The sequence below is a fragment of the Ahaetulla prasina genome, chromosome 5, assembly GCF_028640845.1.
Source record: "Ahaetulla prasina isolate Xishuangbanna chromosome 5, ASM2864084v1, whole genome shotgun sequence".
In the NCBI taxonomy this organism is placed as follows: Eukaryota; Metazoa; Chordata; class Lepidosauria; order Squamata; family Colubridae; genus Ahaetulla; species Ahaetulla prasina.
Window position 1 is genome coordinate 108,232,786 of NC_080543.1, and position 25,256 is coordinate 108,258,041.

The 25,256-nt window shown below is 41.9% G+C and overlaps 1 protein-coding gene across 1 annotated transcript in view; it reads right to left on the minus strand.

Annotated features, from left to right (window-relative positions):
* The window catches only part of NALCN (sodium leak channel, non-selective), a 463,243-nt gene that overhangs the window by 166,277 nt on the left and 271,710 nt on the right, over nt 1–25,256 (minus strand). The window contains exons 7-8 of the mRNA XM_058184759.1: nt 25,115–25,243; nt 21,631–21,785 (exon numbers count right to left, since the gene is read on the minus strand). Coding sequence (XP_058040742.1) covers nt 21,631–21,785; nt 25,115–25,243 — 284 coding nt within the window. The remainder of the gene's footprint in view (nt 1–21,630; nt 21,786–25,114; nt 25,244–25,256) is intronic.

The window sequence follows — 25,256 nt, forward strand, 5'->3', positions numbered from 1 at the left end:
TTTGCATGTTACTTGCTGCTTTAACTTTTTAACTCTTTGCTGCCAGCTGATAGAATCTAGAATCTAGGGAGATTTTTAAATATTGCTTTAAAAGACTGTGTTTCTCAGAAGTTAAGAAGATTTAAAGTGAATATTAAGTTGGAAATAAATAAATAAATAATTTTATAGAAGATGGCAGCCAAACAATTAAAGTCTACTGTAACAAAGAGCTCTGGAACTTTATCAGCTGGTGCCTCTCCAGCTCATACAGCAGAGACTAGAACATTGAATTTAGAGGCGTTACAAGAGAACTTAAAAGGCTTTATAGAAGAAAAATTTAAAGTAATAACTGATGAGATGTCTGAAATGAAAGAGCAGATATCAGAAATTCAAGTGGGAAATAAAGAAGTTAAGGAAGGATTTGTAATGGCAGTACGAAGTTTGGCAACGAATGTGATTTTATTGGAAGAGGAGGTTGAAGAAATTAAGCAACATAATTTAAAATTAGAAAATAAAATGGATGAATTTCAAAGTAAAATGGAAAAAACAGAGGATGAAATAGTTTTGATACAATATAGAAATATGGAATTTGCTCTTAGAATTCGAGGTTTGAAAGAAAATAAGGAAGAGAATTTAAGGAAATTTTTCTGAAGTATTTGCTGAGATATTAGCAGCTCGTCCAGCAGATGTGGCTTATCAAATTGAAAAATATATCGTGAATTCTTGGATAGCAAGGCAAAAAAGTTGCCAAGGGATGTTGTTATTTATTTTACAAACAGAATAGTGAGAAATCAGATTTTGCAAGCTTCATATAAGGGGAGAAGATTCAGATTGCTGGTCAAGATATCTTGATATTAAAGGAAATTCCACCAAAATGTTAAGGGCTAGGAAGGAATTTGCCTTCCTGGTGAATGAACTTAAAAAACATCAGATTGAATATAGATGGGATATTCCAACTGGTATAATAGTATATTATGCAGGGAAAGTACATCGTTTCAATACGGTTGGAAAAGCAAGAGAATTTTATGTTGAGGTATTAAAAGTTGGAAGTCTTCCCCCATTGGAAGTTAGAAGAAGGGAGGCTGAAGTGAAGGAAGAGAAGTGAAGCAGGTACAAGAACAGATTGTGATGGAAGAAGATTTATTACAAGTGTTGGAAATACCTACGACAGGTTTAGATTCAAAAGAACAAAGGCTGACAAGAGCTGCTGCTAAACGCAAGGAACAAGAGATGAAGGCACAACAACAACTGGCAACTACTACAACGGAAACAGTGGGAGGAGCAAGGCCTAAAGTAAAATGTGATCTGCGGCTGGTGTTCCAAAAGTTTCCTTCAGCCGATAATGGCAATTAAACTATTATCTTGGAATGTTAATGGCCTGAATTCACCGCAGAAGAGAAGGAAAGTATTTCATTATTTGAAACAATTTAAAAATGACATTACCTGTTTACAAGAAACACATATTAGATCTTGCTAAATGTTGGAGATGCGATTGTGAAGATGCTACTTATTACCATATATGGTGGACTTGTAAAAAAGTTAAAGCATTTTGGATTAAAGTATGGTGGATCATGCAGAATATTTTGAAAAGAAGATTAAGTTTACTCCGCAGTTCTTTCTACTAGGAATAATTATGGACTATACAGCTATAGAGACTAAATTGATTTTGAACTTAATAACAGTCGCAAGACTTTTGATTGCTCAGTATTGGAAGAAAGAAGAATTACCTACAATCGAAGAATGGACACTCAAAGTATCAAATCTGGCAGAGATGACAAAATCTCCGCTTACTTGAAAGACTATATACTAGAAAAATATATTTTAGAATGGAAAATGTGGATTGATTATATTTAAAATAAGTATCAGATAAAAAAATATCGAATAGCATATGAGTAAATTTAGGAAATATTTTGTATTAGATATATTTTTGAAGGAGAGGGGAATTGAGAGTGTGACTAAGTGTGGTGTGACTAGAGATTATAATTTAGGAATTATTTTGGATTATGATTGTTAGTTTTGATACCCTGCATTTTGTTCTGGGAAGTCGGGGTGGGGGGTGGGGGTAAGGGGGAGGGGAATTGGGGGGGATTTGGTAGAGATGGAGTGATGGTTAATGTACAGGGATTATTGAAGAAATATAATTAATGTAGGGTCGGGTCTGCATAGTTACCATTTTAGAACGGTGAGGAGGGAGAAAAGAGAGAGTAGGAGGTAGGAAAGAGGAGAAGAGGAAGGAAGAGGGATAGTAGAGGGAGAAGGAAGGTGTAGGGTGGAGGGAGGAGTGGATGTAGATAAGAGAAGGAGAGGAAGGTTTGGAAAGTAAAAGAAGGTAGAAGAGGGAAGAGTGTTAAAAAGGGTGGTGGTGACTGGGCAAGCCCGACTAATTGTATATAACTGTACATTGGATGAATTATTTGATATGATTGTAAAAATAAAACTTTTTATATATATAAAAAAAAAACTAATATGGGAACATAATCATAGTTTGCAATATAAATGCCATTTTTTTCTGGAAAGTTGAGACTGGAAATGGCAGGTGTCCTGGATTTGAAAACTTCCAGCAACAACTGTTCCATAGTGCCAACAATCTGGTATGTTGGGGACAGATGCCATTGAGAAAGAAAAGCAGAGCTTCATATTTAACCACCAGCTGAAGCATGATGTGCAAACTGGCCCAAATGTAACAAAGTAACCCACAGAATGTAATAGAAGTCAACTAAAAAAAAAAAAGAAGATATTCAGACCATATCAGAGTTGTATTATTTATCCTGGTATAAATAAGTGTAAATCAGAGTCCTAAACTGTCAAGATTCTTCAAGTCAAAATCATCCTCCATTCCCTGCTGAATGAATTGGAATTTAAATAAACCATCATAAAGATCGCTGTATTTATTTATTTATTTAGCATATATTATATATTTGCAAAGTGAGAAAACCTAAATCTTACAAAACCACCAAGCAACAGGCAAAGGATGGTTTATATATCTCTTCTCAACTACACCCATACACATTTAACTGTGTCACTTGTAAATCCAAGCCATGTGGTCAAGAATTGACCACAAGAATTCTATTCTTTAGATGAGTTTATTTCGTATGATTTTTCTATCCTGATGTTTTAGAACAAATCTGAATAAAGAGGCTTGCTATTTAGACATTTATGGCATGGCACAAAATAGCAACACTGCATTAAAATATATATTTTAGAAGTAACAATAAAATCCATAAAACCTTGACATAATTAAAGCACCAGGCAATACCAGTTCTTACAAGAAGTATGGATTATGATAACCTCCTCTTGTTTAGTAATGGACAAGCAAGGCAATTTTCTAAAGCCTAGCTGGGTGCATAGAGGTATAAAAAGTCTCTTAATTACTGCTCCAAAACAGAGTTACTAACTGATTCTGAAAAGAAATTATTAACATATAATGTTTTCAAGAGAGAGAGAAAAAAGGCCACTAGCTCCCAAATGGCAATAATAAAATCCTGAAAAAAATGAAGTTTTCAAATTACGAATGAAGGTGAATATATGTGTCCCACGATAATATTGCGGGATCCAATCTGAATCAGTCACCAGGACCAGAAATTTACTCTTCCGAGCTTTCAGACTCATGTTGGAGCCCACCATGTGATGACTCGGTGTCTTGAGGCCGTTCGGGTCTGGATGGGGACGAACAGACTCCGACTCAACCCATCCAAGACAGAGTGGCTGTGGATGCCGGCGTCCCGGCACAATCAGCTTACCCCATTGCTGACTGTGAGGGGTGAATCGTTAGCCCCCAGGGAATCGGTGTGCAATTTAGGTGTTCTCCTGGATGCGCGGCTGTCTTTAGAAGACCATTTGACGGCCGTCGCCAGGGGAGCTTTTTATCAGGTCCGCCTGATTCGCCAATTGCACCCTTTCCTGGACCGGGACTTGTTATGCACAGTCACTCATGCCCTCGTCACTTCCCGTCTGAATTACTGCAATACTCTCTACATGGGGCTCCCCTTGAAGAGCACCCGGAGGCTCCAACTGGTACAGAATGCGGCTGCGCGGGGGATTGAGGGAGCTCCCCGTAGCTCACATGTAACACCTCTCCTGCGAAGGGCTGCACTGGTTGCCGGTGGTCTTCCGGGTGCGCTTTAAGGTGTTGGTTATCACCTTTAAAGCGCTCCATGGCATGGGACCGGGATATTTACGGGATCGCCTGCTGCCGCCAGTTACCTCCCATCATCCGGTGCGTCACAGGGAGGGCCTCCTTAGGGTACCATCGGCCAACCAATGTCGGCTGGCGGCCCCCAGGGGAAGAGCGTTCTCTGTGGGGGGCCCGGCCTTCTGGAATGAGCTGCCGGTGGGACTCCGTCTTCTCCCTGATCTTCGGACCTTTAAACGCGAGCTCAAGACTTTCTTTTTTCACCAAGCGGGGCTGGTCTGATCGATTTTATACTGGGGTTTTTTAGCGGGCTTTTAACGGGGTTTTTATCTTTTGTAAATTTTCTTATCTAATATTTTTAATTATACAGCGGTTAAATTAGATTTTTAAACTAGTTACTGTATTTTAAAATGTTTTTGGGATTATTGTCGTTTTATTTGCTGTACACCGCCCTGAGTCTTTGGAGAAGGGCGGTATAAAAATTTGAATAATAAATAAATAAATAAATAAATTCACAATTCATCATCATTGTGTGATGCTTATGTATATTGTTGTGACAAAAATAAATAAATAAATAAATAAATAAACTTCTCAGTATGCTTTGGGCTGTTGTGTGTGTGGTACTTATATGGTGGCTGTTGTGTGTAGCTTTTTAGATGTAGATTGGGGTATTTCCAAATTACCTTTAAAGACAGACCTACATGAGAATTCTATCAGTAGTCTGAGTGTAGCCAATGTATGTGAACTTAATCCCTAACTTCAAAGGATAGTTAGGACTGTAGAAAAAAAACAATTGTAACCAGCCTGCCTTCCATTGGGAACTTGTATACTGCATGAGCCAAAAAGAGGGCTGGGAAAATATCTACACATCCTGAACATAAAACTGTTTCAACTTCTCCCCTCATTGCATACCAAAACAACTAGACATAACGAGTTTTCCCCCATGCTATCACTCTGCTAAACATCTAATTCCCACTGCGCTATTAGATATTTACCTATAATATCCCAGTCCCATGCCATGGAGCGCTTTAAAGGTGATAACCAACACCTTGAAGCGCACCTGGAAGACCACCGGCAACCAGTGCAGCCTGCGCAGCAGAGGTGTTACATAGGAGCTGTATGATATTACCCTTCTCATCTTTCACACCTTCTCATCTATCTTATCTTTTCTACTACCTTCTCTTATTGGTATCTTATCACTTGTTGGTTGTATCTCATGATTTATGATTGTATCTTATCAGTTACGATCTATGACTTATCATTTTGTTGTTTGTATGTACACTGAGAGCTTATGCATCGGAGACAAATTCCTTGTGTTTCCAATCGCAGTTGTCCAATAAAGAATATTCTAATTCCAATATTCCAGTTCAGCTTTCTCCAGCTAGGGCTGCAGTTACCGTAGTTAATTCATTATTACAGTAGGGCTGTAAAATGCATTCCAAAAACAATGGACATACCTTCTGCTCCATAGAAAGCATCAAGCTCAAGAATATTCCTGAACCTTGACACTCCATTAAATTTCTGCAGAAGTCAAGTGATTAGGGAAAAGTCTTTTGTCCCTAATTGGCAACCACTCCATTTTTCAACAGCAAGCAAAAGAGCAATCAAAATGAGTGAACATCTTTTTTTAAAAAAAGAAGCTACTTATAACTTATGCAAATGAAAAAAGTAAACTTCCATTAATTAGAACTACCATACCTGAAGCAACGATCTTCCAAGATTGCTCTTTGTCATAAATAGGAAATTGCAAAGTTATTACCTTGCCAGGCAAATATTTCATGATTAAAAAACCCACAACTATTAGAAATTTTATCACTTAGACATGGCATGCAAGGTTTCTGAAGAAGACTACCAGGTACATAATGTTCAGTCTTTATATTTTCTCCAAGATTTCCAATAACGGATTCAGTATGTTTAAGTTTTCCTTATACTCCAAGAATCGCTCACAAAATTTGAAAAAAATAATAATCCTAAGGTAAAATATATGTGTTCCTTGTGTTTTTTCTAGTGACAAGTTAAAAAGAAGGGATGCATTTGAGGGCGGGGGGAGAAAAGAGAGAAACTTACAGAATGAAGATTTACTTCCACTTAGTTTTACAGTTCTGTAGTATAAACTTATAGAGCAAGAACATAATACTGTTCTTTGGTCACTGCAATAATGGAACCCCTAGAGAAGGAATTAATTTTAATAATATCAAGGTTAAAAGACTAGCAAATTCACTTCCACTTAGTTTTACTCTTCTGTATATCAAAATGTGGTTTTCAAACAGTAAAAATACTGTTTTGTTGAAAAAGATCTTCTGAATTCTGGTTATTTTCACAGGCATAGTTATATATAATTAAATCATAATTCTGAAAAATGTAGTCACACAGTCATTCTTTCTCATTCGCTAATCATTTCAAATCTTTGCAGACACTGAAAATGTTATTATTGTTGCACATAAAACAACATAATTAAGATGTTCAGTTAATAAGTTGCGATACAATGAACATAACAATGTGTTTCTGAGTAGATAACTTTATAATGTATACAGTAATCAAAACAACTGACTCACAGTATTTGACTAAAAAGTTATTTATAATGGACCGAAAGCTAGGCCTGGCTATATAAGATTAGGCTATATAGTATATATAGTATGTATATTCTGAAATGTCAGAGCATGTCAGTTTTTACTTTCTTTAGGATGCTACCTTTATAGAAAGTAGAGGGATGCAGTGCTACAGATTGGAAGGCAAAATGTACTTTGGAGTGTGCAAGAGTGCTCACATACTGTAACTCAGTGGTGGGATTCAATTTTTTTTACTACTGGTTCTGTGATCGTGGCTTGGTGGGCGTGGCATGGCTTAGTGGGCTTGGCTTGGTGGCCGTGGCAGGGGAAGGATACTGTAAAATCTCCATTCCCACCTCACTCCAAGAGAAAGTTACTGCAAAATCCCCATTTCCTCCTGATCAGTTGGGACTTGGGAGGCAGAGAACAGATGGGGACGGGGCCAGTCAGAGGTGGTATTTACCAGTTCTCCGAACTACTCAAAATTTCCGCTACCGATTCTCCAGAACTGGTCAGATACCTGATGAATACCACCTCTGCTGTAGCTCCTATCCTTAAAGCAGGTGAATCTTTTTCCAGCACTGTCTGGCTGCCCTCTACCAGACCTTCCCAAGTCTGTATCATGCATGTAGTTAAGGCATCTTTATGCCTTGCAATCGAAAAGCTGTATAGCCAAACTAGAAAGCACAGGGCCTCTGAAAGGAGAATCCAACTTTAGAAAAAATAACAAATAATATGTTGTTGTTGTTAGTTGCCAAGTCGTGTCTGACCCATCGTGACCCCATGGACAACGTTCCTCCAGGCCTTCCTGTCCTCTACCATCCTCTGGAGTCCATTTAAACTCATGCCTACTGCTTCAGTGACTCCATCCAGCCACCTCGTTCTCTGTCGTCCCCTTCTTCTTTTGCCCTCAAACTTTCCCAGCATTAGGCTCTTCTCCAGTGAGTCCTTCTTTCTCATTAGGTGGCCAAAGTATTTCAGTTTCATCTTCAGGATCTGGCCTTCTAAAGAGCAGTCAGGGTTGATCTCCTCTAGGACTGACCTGTTTGTTCGCCTTGCAGTCCAAGGGACTCGCAGGAGTCTTCTCCAGCACCAGAGTTCAAAGGCCTTCTTTGGCGCTCAGCCTTTCTTATGGTCCAACCTTCACAGCCATACATTGCAACTGGGAAAACCATAGCCTTGATTATATGCACTTTTGTTGGCAGGGTAATGTCTGCTTTTTAGTACGCTGTCTAGATTTGCCATAGCTTTCCTCCCCAGGAGCAAGTGTCTTTAATTTCTTGGCTGCAGTCCCCATCTGCGGTGATCTTGGAGCCCAGGAAAATAAAATCTGTCACTACCTCCATTTCTTCACCTTCTATCTGCCAGGAATTTAGAGGGCCGGATGCCATGATTTTAGTTTTCTTAATGTTGAGTTTCAAGCCAACTTTTGCATTCTCCTCCTTCACCCGTATCAAGAGGCTCTTTAGTTCCTCTTCGCTTTCTGCCATTAGAGTGGTATCATCAGCATATCTGAGGTTGTTGATATTTCTTCCGGCAATCTTAATTCCAATTTTTGATTCATCTAGCCCCGCCTTTCTCATGATGTGTTCTGCATATAAGTTAAATAGGCAGGGTGATAGTATACAGCCTTGCCGGACTCCTTTCCCAATTTTGAACCAATCAGTGGTTCCGTGTCCAGTTCTCACTGTTGCTTCTTGACCCGCATACAGGTTTCTCAAGAGACAAATAAGATGGTCTGGTACTCCCATCTCCCAGAACTTGCCACAATTTGTTGTGATCCACACAATCAAAGGCTTTAGCATAGTCAATGGAGCAGAAGTAGATGTTTTTCTGGAACTCCCTAGCTTTCTCCATGATCCAGCGTATATTGGCAATTTGATCTATAGTTCCTCTGCCTCTATGAAATCCTGCCTGTACTTCTGGTAGTTCTCGATCCACATACTGCTGGAGCCTAGCTTGTAGGATTTTAAGCATAACCTTACTAGCATGTGAAATGAGTGCAATGGTGCGATAGTTTGAACATTCTTTGGCATTGCCTTTCTTTGGAATTGGAATGAAAACTGACCTTTTCCAAATAAGGCCCCTCAGGTCGGAAGGTATCCAATATGCTACTGGGGAAGAGCAGAGGGCTAGTACTAGTAGTGCCAGAAAGAATGAAGCGACAGGGCCAAAGCTGAAAGGATGCTCAGCTGTGGATGTATCTGGTGGTGAAAGGAAAGTCTGATGCTGTAAAGATTTTTTCTCCATAGGAACCTGGAATGTAAGATCCATGAATCAAGGCAAGCTGGATGTGGTCAAACAAGAGATGACAAGACTGAACATCGACATCTTAGGAATCAGCGAACTAAAGTGGACAGGAATGGGCGAATTTAATTCAGATGAGTATCAGGTATACTACTGTGGGCAAGAATCCCTCAGAAGAAATGGAGTAGCCTTCATAATCAATAAAAAAGTACAAAAAGCAATACTGGGATACAATCCCCAAAACGACAGAATGATCTCAGTCCGAATCCAAGGCAAACCATTCAATATCACAGTAGTTCAAGTCTATGCCCCAACCACTGGTGCTGAAGAAGATGAAATTGACCGGTTCTATGAAGCCCTACAGCACTTGATAGAATTAACACCAAAAAATGATGTCCTTATCATCATGGGAGATTGGAATGCTAAAGTAGGATGCCAAAAGATAACCAGAATAACAGGCAAGTATGGCCTTGGAGTACAAAATGAAGCAGGGCACAGGCTGATAGAATTCTGTCAAGTTAATACGATGGTTATAGCAAACACTCTTTTCCAACAACCTAAGAGACGACTCTACACATGGACATCACCAGATGGTCAACACAGAAATCAGATTGACTATGTGCTCTGCAGCCAAAGATGGAGAAGCTCTATACAGTCAGTAAAAACAAGACCAGGAGCTGACTGTGGCTCAGATAATGAGCTTCTTCTTGCAAAATTTAGGTTTAAACTAAAGAAAGTAGGGGAAAGCACAAGGCCACTCAGGTATGAACTAAATCATATCCCTGATGAATATACAGTAGAGGTGACAAACAGATTTAAAGAATTAGATCTGATAGACAGAGTGCCTGATGAACTACGGACAGTGGTTCGCAACATTGTACAAGAGGTAGCAACTAAAACCATTCCAAAGAAAAAGAAATGCAAGAAAGCAAAATGGCTGTCTGAGGAAGCTCTGCAAATAGCTGAGGAAAGAATGGAAACAAAAGGCAAGGGAGAAAGAGAAAGATACACCCAGTTGAATAAAGAATTTCAGAGAATAGCTAGAAGAGATAAGAATGCATTCTTAAATGAACAGCGCAAAGAAATAGAAGAAAACAATAGAATAGGGAGGACCAGAGATCTATTCAAGAAAACTGGAGATATGAGGGGAACGTTTCATGCAAAAATGGGCATGATAAAGGACCAAAATGGCAGGGACCTAGCAGAGGCAGAAGAGATTAAGAAGAGGTGGCAAAATTACACAGAAGAACTATACAAGAATAATCTTAACATCCCTGATAACCACAATGGGGTGGTCACTAACCTTGAGCCAGACATCCTAGAATGTGAAGTCAAATGGGCCTTAAGAAATCTGAGCAACAAATAATATACAATGTTTAATTAGAAAACTTTAGGGTTTTTTTTTTTAATTAAAAATTTAAAATTAGAACATCTTGTACAAAATGAGGTTCTGGAAGAAAAATCATAACTTATCTTTTCTCCTTTATGCAAATGTCTAGATACTTTTGCCTCTTATTCAGGTGCTCCAGACGTTAGAAGCGTTACTATTCTTTGAAGGAGTAGACAGGGAAGGTGGCAACGTTCAGGAGAAGTTTTTAATTTCTTTGTCTGCTATATACAAAGAACCAGATTTTTCTGCCTCCTAGGGTTAGGGTTTCTTTGATATCTTTGATGCTGTTGGGACCATTCTGCCAGAGAGAATGGTTGGTAAAAAGTACAGATGGGGTTTCTTTGCTGGGAAAGTGTCAACATGTGAGGTTTTTTTAAAAAATGTTTTCTCTCCCTTGTGCAAATAGATATGCTTTTCTTTCTCTTGCTCTGATGTCCTGGGAGACATCAGGATCAGTACAGTGTGAAAGAATAGCTGAGAACTGTCAAGATGAGGCCTGAGGAGAAGAGCATATATTCTGTCTCCTGCAGAGGCAACTGGACTTTCTGAAAGTCCAGTTGCCTCTTGGAAAACCACCTTTGGGACAACCATGACCTGAATGACTGAAAATGTCCATAGACGTCTCTTGCAGAGGTCGTTTGGAGAACAGTGGGGTCACTGTCTAGAACAGGGGTATTCAACCTTGGCAACTTTAAGACTTGTGGACTTCAACTCCCAGAATTCCTCAGCCAGCAAAGCCCACATTTCCATGGCTACAAAAGGTATTTAAAGGGTGCCTGTGGTGAAGAAAATGTTGAGAAAGTCCATAAGTCTTAAAGTTGCCAAGGTTGAAGACCCCTGGTGTAGATGGCAAGAATGGAATGTAGGAGGAGAAAACTGGGAACTCCACCGCTTCCAGAGAAATGGCTGAGAGAAGCTGAGAGGACAGTTGTGAAAAATCTTAAAGGGAAGCTTTGATCAGATAATCCCAATTAAAGTTTATTTGAAAACTGAAAGAGGGACCTGCTTTGAAACAGCAAATTCATTCAGATGGCTTTTTGCTGTTTTGGCTGGAATTATTGCAGACAACCTACCGTGCTGCACCTTCACTTCCATATAGAATAGAATAGAATAGAATAGAATAGAATTTTTATTGGCCAAGTGTGATTGGACACACAAGGAATTTGTCTTGGTGCATATGCTCTCAGTGTACATAAAAGAAAAGATACGTTCATCAAGATACAACATTTACAACACAATTGATGGTCAATATATCAATATAAATCATAAGGATTGCCAGCAACAAAGTTACAGTCATACAGTCATAAGTGGAAAGAGATTGGTGATGGGAACTATGAGAAGATTAATAGTAGTGCAGATTCAGTAAATAGTCTGACAGTGTTGATGGAATTATTTGTTTAGCAGAGTGATGGCCTTCGGGGAAAAAACTGTTCTTGTGTCTAGTTGTTCTGGTGTGCAGTGCTCTATAGCGTCGTTTTGAGGGTAGGAGTTGAAACAGTTTATGTCCAGGATGCGAGGGGTCTGTAAATATTTTCACGGCCCTCTTCTTGATTCGTGCAGTATACAGGTCCTCAATGGAAGGCAGGTTGGTAGCAATTATTTTTTCTGCAGTTCTAATTATCCTCTGAAGTCTGTGTTTTTCTTGTTGGGTTGCAGAACCGAACAGACAGTTATAGAGGTGCAAATGACAGACTCAATAATTCCTTTGTAGAACTGAATCAGCAGCTCCTTGGGCAGTTTGAGCTTACTGAGTTGGCGCAGAAAGAACATTCTTTGTTGTCCTTTTTTAATGATGTTTTTGATGTTAGCTGTCCATTTGAGATCTTGTGATATGATAGAACCTAGAAATTTGAAGGTTTCTACTGTTGATACTATGTTGTCAAGTATTGTGAGAGGTGGAAGTATGGAAGGGTTTCTCCTAAAGTCTACCACCATTTCTACGGTTTTGAGTGTGTTCAGTTCCAGATTGTTTTGGTTGCACCACAAGGCTAGTCGTTCAACCTCTCGTCTATATGCAGATTCGTCATTGTCTCGAATGAGACCAATCACTGTTGTGTCATCTGCGAACTTCAGTAGCTTAACAGATGGATCATTGGAGGTGCAGTCATTGGTATACAGAGAGAAGAGAAGTGGGGAGAGCACACAGCCTTGGGGGGCCCCTGTGCTAATTGTACAGGTATTTGATGTTATCTTGCTTAGCTTCACCTGCTGCTTCCTGTTTGTTAGGAAGCTTGTGATCCACTTACAAGTCTGTTCCGGTACCTGTAGCTGGTTTAGCTTAGTTAGAAGAATGTCTGGAATGATGGTATTGAATGCTGAACTAAAGTCTACAAAAAGGACCCTTGCATAGGTCTTTGGAGTCTCAAGATGTTGTAAGATGTAGTGCAGAGCCATATTAACAGCATCATCTGTTGATCTATTTGTTCGGTATGCAAATTGCAAGGGGTCTAACAGCGGATCCGTGATGGTTTTCAGGTAGGAAAGCACTAGCCTTTCAAAGGCTTTCATGACTACAGATGTTAAAGCAACTGGTCTGTAGTCATTCAGTTCCTTGATGGTGGGCTTCTTCGGCACTGGGATGATGGTAGAGCGTTTGAAGCAAGAAGGAACATAACACATCTCTAGTGATTTATTGAAAATATGGGTGAAGATGGGGGCCAATTGGTCAGCACAGACTTTTAAGCAAGAAGGAGTTATCTTGTCTGGGCCTGGAGCTTTTCCTGGCTTTTGTCTGTGAAATAGGTCCTGCACTTCCTTTTCTGTGATCACTAGGGGTTGTGAACCCAATGAAATGGGGTCAGTTGTAGGAGGCTTGGCTGTTGTTGGTGTGTCTGAGATGGGGGTTGTGGAGATAGGTGGCTGTAGTTTCCTTTCAAACCTGCAGTAAAACTCATTCAGGTCATCTGCCAGTTGTTGATTACCTTCAGCCTGGGAAGGAGGTTTGCCATAGCCGTGATATTTTTAAGAGTTTTCCACATGTTTGCTGGTTCATTTGCTGAAAACTGATTCTTTAGCTTTTCAGAGTAGCTTCTTTTTGCTGCTCTGATCTCCCTTGTTAGTGCATTTCTGGCCTGATTGTACAGCATTTTATCACCTTTTCTGTAGGCTTCCTCTTTGGAATGTCGTAGCTGCTTAAGTTTAGGTGTAAACCAAGGTTTGTTGGTACTGTATATTCGCAAGTTCCTTGTAGGTACACATAGGTCTTCACAGAAGCTGACATATGATGTTACAGTATCTGTGAGTTCATCCAGGTCTGCAGAGGTATCTTTAAAAATATTCCAATCAGTGCAGTCAAAACATGCCTGTAGCTTTAATTTTGATTCCTCCGTCCAGGTCTTCACTGATTTAATTATTGGTTTTGTGGCTTTAAGTCTTTGCCTGTAAGCAGGTACAAGGTGAATCATGCAATGATCAGAGTATCCTACAGCTGCACGTGGTAAAGACCGATAAGCATCTTTTAGTGTTGTGTAGCAATGGTCTAGAGTATTCTTGCCTCTGGTGGGACAATTGACATGCTGAAAGTATTTTGTTGCATGTTGCATGTGGGGACTCTGATTTAAGTAGTTAGCCAAAGGCCAGCTTTTTTGACATGGGCAGCCACAAGCTTTCACTTTGTCTGTCCTATATAGTAATTGAGAGCTATATTTCTAGGTTAGCCTATCAATGCAACTGGGAGCTTTGCTCCCAGTTGATCAGTTCTTTCCAGGACAGGCCTTAATGTTTACTGCTTTTAAGAGGTGTAATGGCATGGATACAAATTTTGTTTATTCTTTCTTATTCAAACTTTTGTTTTAACCACAGCCTACCTGCCCTAGTTCTATGGCAGTGGTTCTCAACCTTTTCTTCCCCACGGACACGTTTTAAATATCTTTTGTAGCCTTGGAAATGGCCATGGACTATCAAGACTTAAATCATAACATTTCTTCAAACCTTTGCGGTTCCCCTGTGGACCACAGGTTGAAAGCCACTACTCTATGGCATTGTAGTTCACTACACTAATCTGCTTAAGTTGCCTTCACCAATTCATTAAGAATATTGCCAATAAGCCACAACTCCAGCACAACTGAAGTCTTGCTGCCACTGATGAGTGAATTTTTTTCTAGTAGCCATCATGTTTGTCAACTGATTGTATTAATCTTCCTGACATCCTCAAAATCCTAAGCAATCAGGGACATCCGCACTATACATCCACACAGAAACAAATGATGATTCTACTTCCATATCTAGGCCAGAAAAGGCCACATTTTGCCAGTAAGCCAAACTGAGAGCTCCTACCTGCCAATCACAAATAGGTTTGCCAAGCAGCTATGCCAACCCCCAGTATACAAGAAAGGGAACGTTGTCTTACCTGAACGTCCCTTCTTAGAGAGGGGAAAACGGCCGTCAGGAATGGGTTAAATCTCCTCGTTGCTGATTGGACCGAGTCTTTAACTTGTTGCTCATAGCCCCCGCCTTCTCTTTCCTTTCAGCTTTTTCGGCGAGGATTCAAGTGTAGGCCATCGTGTAGTACTGAAATGAGAAAGAATTAGTGCCCTCCCGCCCCGAAGCCCGCTTAGACAGTCGCCTTGGGTGGGGCTGACGGCCTTTTCCCCCTCCCAAAGAAGGGACGTCCAGGTAAGCCACCCTCCCCTCCTCTCTGGCGGGGAAACCGGCCGTCAGGAATGGGACATACCCAAGCTCAATGTCCTACCGGGAGGGATGATGGCGGCCTGTCATTGTTGTTGAGAGAGGACCGTTTGCAGGACTCGTCTGCCAAACGCCGCGTCGGCCGACGCAAAGGAGTCCACACGGTAGTGTCGAACGAACGAAGACGGAGTGGACCACGTCGCTGCTCTGCAGATCTCGTCAATTGACGCCTGGGCACCCCAAGCGGCCGAAGAGGCTGCGCTCCTGGTCGAATGAGCCGTAATATTGCGCGGTACCGGAAGAGACAGGTTCTCATATGCTGTGGCAATCGTTGCCCTGATCCACCGTGCCAGAACCGATTTGGTCACCTTCTGACCCAGAGAAAGTGGTTGGAACGACACAAAAAGGGCCTCCGTCTTGCGGAACGACGCTGTTCGATCAATGTAGATTTTCAACGCCCTCCTTACGTCAAGGGTGTGCCAAACGTTTTCCAAGTGGTGCTTGGGATTGGGACAGAAATCCGGCAGAACTATCTCCTGAGCCCTATGGAATTGACTATTAACTTTAGGAAGAAATGTAGAGTCCAGTCGTAGCACTACTCTATCGCTGAAGAACTTGCACAGGTCCTGACGGACAGACAGGGCTGATAGTTCTGATATTCTGCGGGCTGAGGTAATGGCTATAAGAAATGCTACCCTAAACGACATAAACCGAAGAGGCGAGTCCCTAAGTGGTTCAAATGGCGTCTTGGTCAGAGCATTGAGTACTGCGTTCAATCGCCATGTTGGAAAACGGTGTACCACCGGAGGGTTGATATTAGCCGCCCCCCTGAGGAACTGTTGAATGTGAGGCTCTTTTGATAGGGGAATAAGTGAACCGCATCTCAACACCGAGGAAAGAGCCGCCACCTGCCTTTTGAGTGTATTGGTCGCCAACCCGAAGTCGAGACCTCGCTGTAGGAAAGCCAGGATGTTCAAGACGGAAGCCGTAGATGCTACTATCCCCTGAGACGAGCACCACCCATCAAAGGTGCGCCACGTGGCCTCGTAAATCCTCTTCGTAGAGTCACGGCGCGAGGCCAGCATGGTCGGGATGGCTTGACTTGGGACCTTCGCCTTAGTTAAGATGCCCCGCTCAATCTCCACACGGCTAGACGAAGCCATTGTGGATCGGGGTGCAACACTGGTCCCTGGTGAAGACACACTTGGCTGTCCGGGATCCTCCACGGGTCTTGGATTGAGAGGTTCATCAGGTCTGCAAACCAGGGTCTCCTGGGCCAGAAGGGGGCGACCAATATCAATTCTGCCTTCTCCTCGAGGAGCTTCCTTATCACTCTTGGGATCAGTGGGATCGGCGGAAAGGCATATAGGAGGCCCGGGGGCCACCTGCTGCGTAGGGCGTCCACTGACTCCGCCCCCCGTGAATGGAACCTTGAAAAGAACCGAGGGACCTGCTTGTTGTTCTGGGAGGCGAATAAGTCCACCAGGGGAAGCCCGAATCGGGTTGATAACTCTCGGAAATTCGCTGGGGACCATTCTGAATGATCGATAGTCTGACGACTGAGGGAGTCCGCCTTGCAATTGTCCGTCCCCGCAATGTGTTCCGCCTTCAATGACCGTAGGTGGGATTCGGCCCAATGACCGAGGGAGAGCGTCTCCTTCATCAGTCTGCGAGAACGAGTGCCACCCCACCTGTTTATATGCGCCTTCGCCGTCACGTTGTCCGTGAGGACAAGGACATGTCTGTCCCTGATGAGATCCTCGAAAGCTAGAAGAGCCAGGCGGATGGTGCGCAGCTCCAGAAAGTTGATACCATTGCGGATTTCCGGGAGAGACCACTTGCCCTGTGCTAGATGTTGATCGAGATGGGCTCCCCATCCCGAAAGACTGGCGTCTGTGGTGATGATGACCCTCGCTGGCTCCCTGAATCCTGAGCCTCTGGCTACCGTCTGTGGATTCCACCAATCCAGAGAACCGAGTACCTCCCGTGGAAGAGTCACCCGAAGCCTTGACGTAATGAGTGCATTTTGAAACGGTGGTAAACAATATATTTGTTCAGGGCCTTAAGGTCAAGAATGGCTCTCCATCCCCCGGACGGTTTGCTTATGACGAAAAGTCTAGAATAGAAACCCTGTTTATGCTGATCAACAGGAACCTGTTGGATGGCCCGGATAGATAGAAGATGTTTGACCGCAGACTCCACCAGGGAAACGCAGGAAGAGCGGTTAGAAACGGGACACTGTAAGAAGACCGTCGGGGGGGGGTGGAGAGGAACTCTAATGCTAGACCATGTCTGATGGTCTCTAGGACCCATCGATCTGAAGTGGAAGACTCCCATTGGGAATAGAAATAAGCTAGTCTGCCTCCAATGGGTAAAACTGGTAAGGAATTATTTGAAACGGCTAAAAGGTTTACCTCGCCCTCCCCGGAATGGTTTACGGGAGGAGAATTTGGACCCTGTTCTAACCTGGTCTGCCCGTTGGGAGTTTCCTCTGAACGGTGAATATCTTTGCCGTCGTGATCCTCCGAATTCCTGGTTACGAAAGGAAGAAGAAGAGGCAGTCGAGGGACGAAAATAGGGTTGTTGTCGCAGCTCGCCTCTGCGCGACAAAGACGGTAACACCTTTTTCTTGTCTTTAGTTTCCACCAGGATTGGGTCCAGGGAGGCTCCGAATAACTTCGACCCTGCGTATGCGGAAGATGCCAGCCGCCACTTGTTTCTAGTGTCTGCCTTCCAGTGGCGCAACCATAAGAGTCGGCGGGATGTAAATCAGAGACCCAATAGCTTTGGCTGAAAATCTAGCAGCGTTAAGCGTCGAATCAGCCGAAAACTCTAAAGCTGCAATAACCTTGTTAAGGTCCTGGTGGGCCCTCACGTCTGATGATGATAAACGACCCTGAAGCTGTCTAAGCCACATAATGGAAGCTCTATTAAAAAATGAAGATGCCATTGAAGATCTGATAGCCCAGGCCGAGGCTTGGTGGGACTTGACTAGGGATTGGTCTGCCCTTTTGTCTTCCGGGCGAAGAGCTTCATTCTCAGGACCCGTCATGTGAGAGGTCGTCGTGAGGGCGACTACGGGAGCATCCACTGTGGGCACCTGTAGAATGTTTTCTAGATCAGGAGCGCAGTTAAAGAACTTTTTGTCTGTGGCACTGGGGAGAGGGCCCGAACCTGGATAAGACCACTGCCGCTGGACCACGTCCACAAACATCTTTGGCGCCGGAATGGCTTCTGCCACCACCGTGGGTTCCACAAAGAGACTAGATGAAGTACTAGGTAAAACCTGGGAATCCGTCAAAGGAGCCTGAGCTGAGCCCAGCCACGTGGTAGCCAATGCTTTAAACAGAAGGGAACGAAACAACTGCGGCTTAAAGAGTCCCACAAATGAAGGTTGTTCTGGCCCCAGGCCTTCGTCCTCTGACAAGGCTTCTCCAGCATCTTCCTCTCCAGATATTGAAGATTGACTGCCCTCATCCGAGGATTCCTCCCTATGAGGCCTAAACATGGCTGATGCAGAACTTGTAGACCTACTCTGTCTCTCCTTATTTCGGGATTTTGCTAACTCCTGGCGTACCACCTGTTGGATCATCAACCCAATGGAGTCAGGTAACTGAAGCACTGGAGCTCTGGGAAAACTAGTCTCAGGTTGTAGAGCCGATGTCCCAGTCCCCTGAGACACAACCACCGCCTGGCCTGGAATGGAACTAGGAATATCCTGAAATTCCATCTCCGACAGGGTACGGAATAAAGGGGCAGTCCCCGTCTGCATAATGGACAACTGTGATGTCCTATCCGGTGACCAGGCCCCAGATCCCTGCATGGTCTGGGCGCCACATTCTGGGCTAGGGGGGTTAGGAATGTCTGTCCTGATCTGCTTCCCCTTATCAATAGGTGAAGGGGACCTGTGGGCCCTCTTGGAGGCCCTGGAAAAAACCCTTTCAAGGGCCTTGTGGCGCCTTTCTTCCGCCCTCACCCCCTTTTTTGCTTTGGCCTTGGTTACTTTCCGCCCCCTAGAAGGGGAAACTTGAGGGGCTGAAGATGGACCTTCCCCAGGATCCTCCTGACTTAAATAATGAGGAGGTGAGACCGTTAAATCAGGCTGATTAATACTGGCGTCCGCCATGTTGCAATTTTCCCGCCAATTTACGGCCTCTACGGCCTACTCACAATTTCTTTGTTGAATCCACCGGCTCTTTGAGGAGGCTGCCGAACAATGCCCAGCTTGGATCTTGATCGCTGGCAGTCAAGCGGCTAATTTTAAAGTGACCCTTTTTTTTTTTTATTATTATTTTGCCGCTTGAAATATGGCCGCTCTACTTCTGGCCCCAATAGCCGCTGGCTAGGCTCATCCAAGCTTCCGTAGCCCCGAAAAGAACTTTCTATCGATGGGCAGGGCGGCCGCTCACCTCGTGGCTTCTGGCGCGGCTTAGCAGGGTTCCCTGAGGCAATCCCACGCAGCGATCTCTGCGGCGAAGCGGGGGCGGAAAGATCGAGCCACCGATAGAGAGAGAGCGTCGGGGACCTGCCCGTGAGCTCCTCCAACAGATGCCTCGTAATTGCTGCTGCTGCGGCCTTAGCGCGGCGGGAAAAAAGCCCGCTAGCGCTTCCCAGCTGTTCGGCAAGCCGCTGAACCGCCGCGGCGGTGGTCTTCAGCGGCTTGGGAGCCCGTCTCCTCCACCGGATTCAGAGAAAAGCAAATAAAATAGGAAAAAATAGAAAAAATGTAAAAAATGCAAAAAATAGAAAAGCAACAAGTTAGGAAACCTCAAGCAATGTAAAAGAAAAGGCCTGAGGCAATTCCAAACACGACTGGTCCTAGCAAAACCGAGTCGAAAAAGCTGAAAGGAAAGAGAAGGCGGGGGTTATGAGCAACAAGTTAAAGACTCGGTCCAATCAGCAACGAGGAGATTTAACCCATTCCTGACGGCCGTTTTCCCCGACAGAGAGAAAGTCAGATCAGTAATCAGAAATAACAACGTACAGCACCATACAAAGACAAATCAATTAACATTCTTCACAGTAATTCAGAAAAACAAGTGGAAAACTAAAGAATTTTTTTTTGAAAGATTGTATTTTTAAACTGGAATCAAATATATTCATTGGTCCTGCCAACATTTGGATAGGCTAATTTGTTAGATAATTTGGATACTGAATGATACAGTCATTTCTTCATTTTTGCTATCTCTGCCTTCAGAAAGTTACAGGGAGAACATCTTAAAATTATTGTGAGATATAGTTGAAGCCTGACAAAATTAATTTCTTCTAGACAATTTACAGTCCCTGAGATTTTCATTCTACACTAGCAAAATAAGAAGTTCCTTTAGGAGTTTTTAATTTTCCTCATTATAACTTATGGTCACATTTTTTAAATTGAAGCTCAAAGCTCAAACAGCTGAAATGAATAGCTTTGCCCTCAAATCTCAAATCAAAATCTCACAGCAAATCATACCATTTTTAAATATTGAATCTCAATCAGATCATACCAATTTTGATTTACACAGGTCATACATAAAATTGGTCACTATCTCTGTAATCTGATCCCACTTCATTGGGGACAGTACTTGTATTTTCTACTCAGGTATGTTGCTTTCTGTCCATCAATTTCGGCTGTGTTTTTAAGGAAAATGTTAATGTATTAACTTTAATGCTCATGACAGTGTCATTAGAATGTATTTTAAGGGCTGAATTAGACATGACATCTCCAAACTGTAACAGAATATTGCTGTCACCTAGAATAGCTTTTGTCACCTTCACATAAGGTGAAAATAAAGCCAGGAGGGAAACGATTAAGAATCAACGACTTATGCTCTCCATTCCTGGACAGTGCTGCACCCTACAGCTGTTATTGTTTTACTTTGAGAGAGGTAACATCAATGAAAAATTTCTACCACTAAAATCACCTGGAATTTGGAAATTAGAGTTGAATTGCGCAGACTTAACTATGTATTCAATAATCAATTTTCATTTTGAATAACGAGGAAAAATATACTAAAGAGGGGGAAAATCAGGGGTGAAATCTAAAAAGTTTCCCTACCGGTTCTGTGGGCGTGGCTTGATGGTCAGGTGATTGAATGGGCATGGTCAATAATAATAAATAATAAAAATAATAAAGTATACAAAACTTGGGAGGCACCAGTCTACCTTCTTTAAAAATAGAGGCTTCAGTCTACCAATTGTGTTTTACTGAGAGGCACCGGTCTACTTTCTTTAAAAATAGAGGCCCCAGTCTACCAATTGCCTTTTATTGAGAGGCACCGGTCTACCTTCTTTAAAAATAGAGGCTTCGGTCTACCAATTGCCTTTTACTGAGGCACCAGTCTACCTTCTTTAAAAATAGAGGCACCGGTCTACTAGCTGCCTACAGCGCTGATCAGCTGTAGTGCGGCCCTTTGAAGTGCCGCGGCAGTCATTTAAGGCCGTTTGCAGCTATATCACCACCAAGTGCTTCAGGGACAGAGAAGAGGATCAGCAAGGCGTGGGCAGTGGCAGGGATTTTTGCTACCAGTTCTCCGAACTACCTGCTCCTATCGCTACCGGATCGCGCGATCTGGTCCGAACCGGGAGCATTTTACCCCTGGGGAAAATACCAAATTTGTGCTTCTTCCTAGTACATCAACACCATATCTGCTCAAAGTAGCTTCTACAAACTTCATAAGCATTTTCAACTAGGCATTGGAAATAGATTGTAATCAGATAAGACATACCTATCTCATTAAAACCGCTGTATCCCAGCTCCTGCCTGCTTAACCCCAGTTCTTCAAGGTCCAAACACTCAAATCCTGGTGGACACTGGTAACCTTCTTCTGATGCTTTTGAACAATGTGTGTCTGGGATTGCCAAATTATTCCAGGTTATGTTTCTATTGGGATGACAAGAAAATCAGTTAGTCAAACTGAATGCTACCTGGGCAATCTTGTTCTTTTGGCAGTGTACAAAGAGAGGGAAAGACTATCTGGTTAGCTTCCACCTTTACCTCCTTGAGTATCCAAATCATTGCCTGCACAGAAATAATAGTCCTGTATAAAAATTAGGTGCCAGGGAGCAACTGAGGAATAATGGATAGTGACAGAGTTATCAACTGAAGAGCTTTCTGACCTTCTGGGAACAGAAAACAATATGAACACCCTTTATCAAATTCACACATCATCATCTTTAAATGGAACAATGGCTCAAGAGAATAGAAAAAGGATTTGAAATGATCAAAAGGATGTATCCCTCAGCAAATTGAGATCTACTGTAGGGCAATCCACTGAAGGAGAGTGAGGAAAAAGGGGGGGAAACTATTAATATAAGTTATGTATGCATTCAAATGCCAAAAAGACAGAAAGGAACAAGTGATTTACTTGAAAAAATACCCAGGGATTCAGCCCCTTCTGTATGGATTGCGCAAACTGGTAGCGGCGACTGCAGGAGGCTCCGCCCATCCACCCGTACGTAATGCGCGACTGCTGCGCATGCACAGAGGTGGTGCTTGCGCTCACATTTGCGAACCAGTAGGGAAGATAAGTGAATCCTTTTAAGTAATTTATTTGGGAGTAATCCTATTTATTTTCCTTCTCCATTTGAGGACTAAGAGCGACTGGATTAAGTTAATCAGCCTTGAGAAAATAATATCAGATTTAGGACGATTCACTTAAGACCATGGAGGAAGACTATAGAATAAAAAGAGATCTTATAGAATTGTAGTGCCTTGGCCATCATTTATTGTAACCTCATTCTTTGTTTAATATGTGGGTTGTAGAAAATAATACAGGCTTGGTTTTAAATACTTAAGGGAAAGAACAGCAGGTAGAAAGAACAGTAGGAATTTTGGGAAGTGCTTGTTCCATTGCTTCTGCAGGGCACCAAATTAGGGAAAGCTGGAATAAAGTGTTGGAAAGAGACTTCCTAATTCAAATTCCTATTTGCAGTGAAATTCATGGGCAATCTTGGCACATCCATTCACTCCCAGTTTATTGTGAAATAAAACAAAAGAAAAGAGCCTAACATGTTTTGGAGCTGAAATTTTGTCAATATGATAAAGGAACTGATATAGAAAACCAAAAGTCCAGCTCACTCTGGCATTAGTTATTAAATACATTAACATGCTACTTTTAAAAGTCTTTCTTCCTTAACATGCATTGCTCCTTCAGAAAGTAAACAAATATGAACAAGCAAGCAGCAAATAAAAATAAATCATGGCGAAGCCCTCAAAACAGCAACAAAATATTGCATATTAGAAAGTGAGAAGAGGAGCTAGAGAGACAACAGTATAATGCAGATAGACAAATAATTGCCTCAGAAGAAAAGTAGTGAGCCAAGTGATAAGCAAGGGGATGGGTATGAATATTGGCTAGCAAGATTTGGAATTCTCTTTGAGGTAAAGGAAAGAGCCTAAAAACAACAATGAGGTAAAATTAAGAGAAATTACGAATGTAATACTTAGTTGTATAGCAATAGCATTTAGACTTATATACTGCTTCACAATGCTTTACAGCCCACTCTAAGCGGTTTACAGAGTTAGCATATTGCCCCCAACAATCTGGCTCCTCATTTTACCCACCTCGGAAGGATGGAAGGCTGAGTCAACCTTGAGCCTGGTGAGATTTGAACTGCCAAATTGCAGTCAGCCAGCAGTCAGCAGAAGTAACCTGTATGTTTGCTTTTGAAAATCTTGTTATAAAACAATGGGTTCAAGCAATGGGTAGAAACTAGAGAGAAGCAACTTAGAACTAAGGAGAAATTTCCTGACAGTTAAAACAATAAGTGGAACAACTTGCCTGTAGAAGTTGTGAATGCTCTAACACTGGAAATTTTTAAGAAGATGTTGGATAACCATTTGTAGGGTTTCCTGCCTGGACTAGAAGACCTCCAAGGTCCCTTCCAACTCTGCTATTATTATTATTATTATTATTATTATTATTATTATTATTATTATTATTATTATTATTATTATTATTATTAACTTTGCTGAACTTATTAAAACATACAGTTACACGAATGTAACCTATTTATGTTTATTTTAACATTGAACATTTCACCACTGCAAGTATCTTGCTACACTTGGGAAATCCAAGGGAAAGAATAGCTGACTTGGAGTCAAAACTGTAGAAGCTGAATAAAGCAGTATGAACTTTCATACAAGTAGTGCTCAACTTACAGCCACAACTGAAACCAGAATTTATGTTGCTAAGTGAGGCAGTGGTTAAGTGACTCATGCCGGATTTTGCCACATTTGTTAAGTGAATCACTGTAGTTCTTAACTGAATCACATGGTCATTAAGCAAATCTGGCTTCTTCCATTTGATTCTGCTTGTCAGAAACCAGCTCGGGAGATCACAAATGGTGATCACATGATCCCGGGATGCTGCAACTATTGTAAATACAAGCCATTGCCAAGTGCACAAATTTTGATCGTGTGATTATAATGATTGCAACTGGGAGGACTGATTGTAACTAATTTTTTTCCAGTGACATGATAGCTTTGAATGGTCAATAAATGAATGGCTGTAAGTCAAGTACTACTTGTATGTATCTCCCTTTTATTCATTTCAGATAATGTAAGCACTATTTTCTTAACAGAATAGTTCAACCAATCAAATTGCAGACTTCGTAACAGATATTTCAGGCTGTTTTTAACCCTGAAACAGTAAAGTACAATAAAATGCTAAAGAAATACAGATACGAAAAGTACTTCTATTAGCAGTACTTAAAAACATCATTAGAAGCAGCTGCATTTAACATGTAAGGTGTAATTAACTAAAATGAAGAATATTGTTTCTGTTTTTGTTTCTCTGCTAGTCCTTTTCTCATTTCTGTACAAATTTTCTAGGAATTCCACCACAACACCTCCCATCTGGCTACAACATTGTGTTTGATAAAATTATTCATGCAGAATACATTTCCTAAGGGCCTAGAAACCTAATGGCAATGCAGTCAGACACTGTTGTATATGCTTACAGTAATCTGACAACTATGTTTCATGGGAAATTAGAACTTATTGTTCCCAAGTTCCCCGTTAGAAGATCACATAGCGCCAAAAGGTCTTAAAAACTGTGTGTTGCTAAAGCATCAACTCTCACTGAAACACTTTCACATTTCAAGGTCTCATTGTCAAGATCTATTAGCAAATACAAAATAAGACAGGGAATAATCCTTTAGAAAGAGGGATAAAGGGAGACACACAGAAAAATCCTGGATGAGACTTACCCTGGTTTTGTATCATTTGTTACGCAATGATATGTGAAAGGACCAAACATCTGGACCCCCAAAATTCCGTACAGAAGCAGGAAGAACAGAAGGAAAATGGAAACACTCCAAATTTGTTCACCTGAACGCCTAGTTTAAAAAA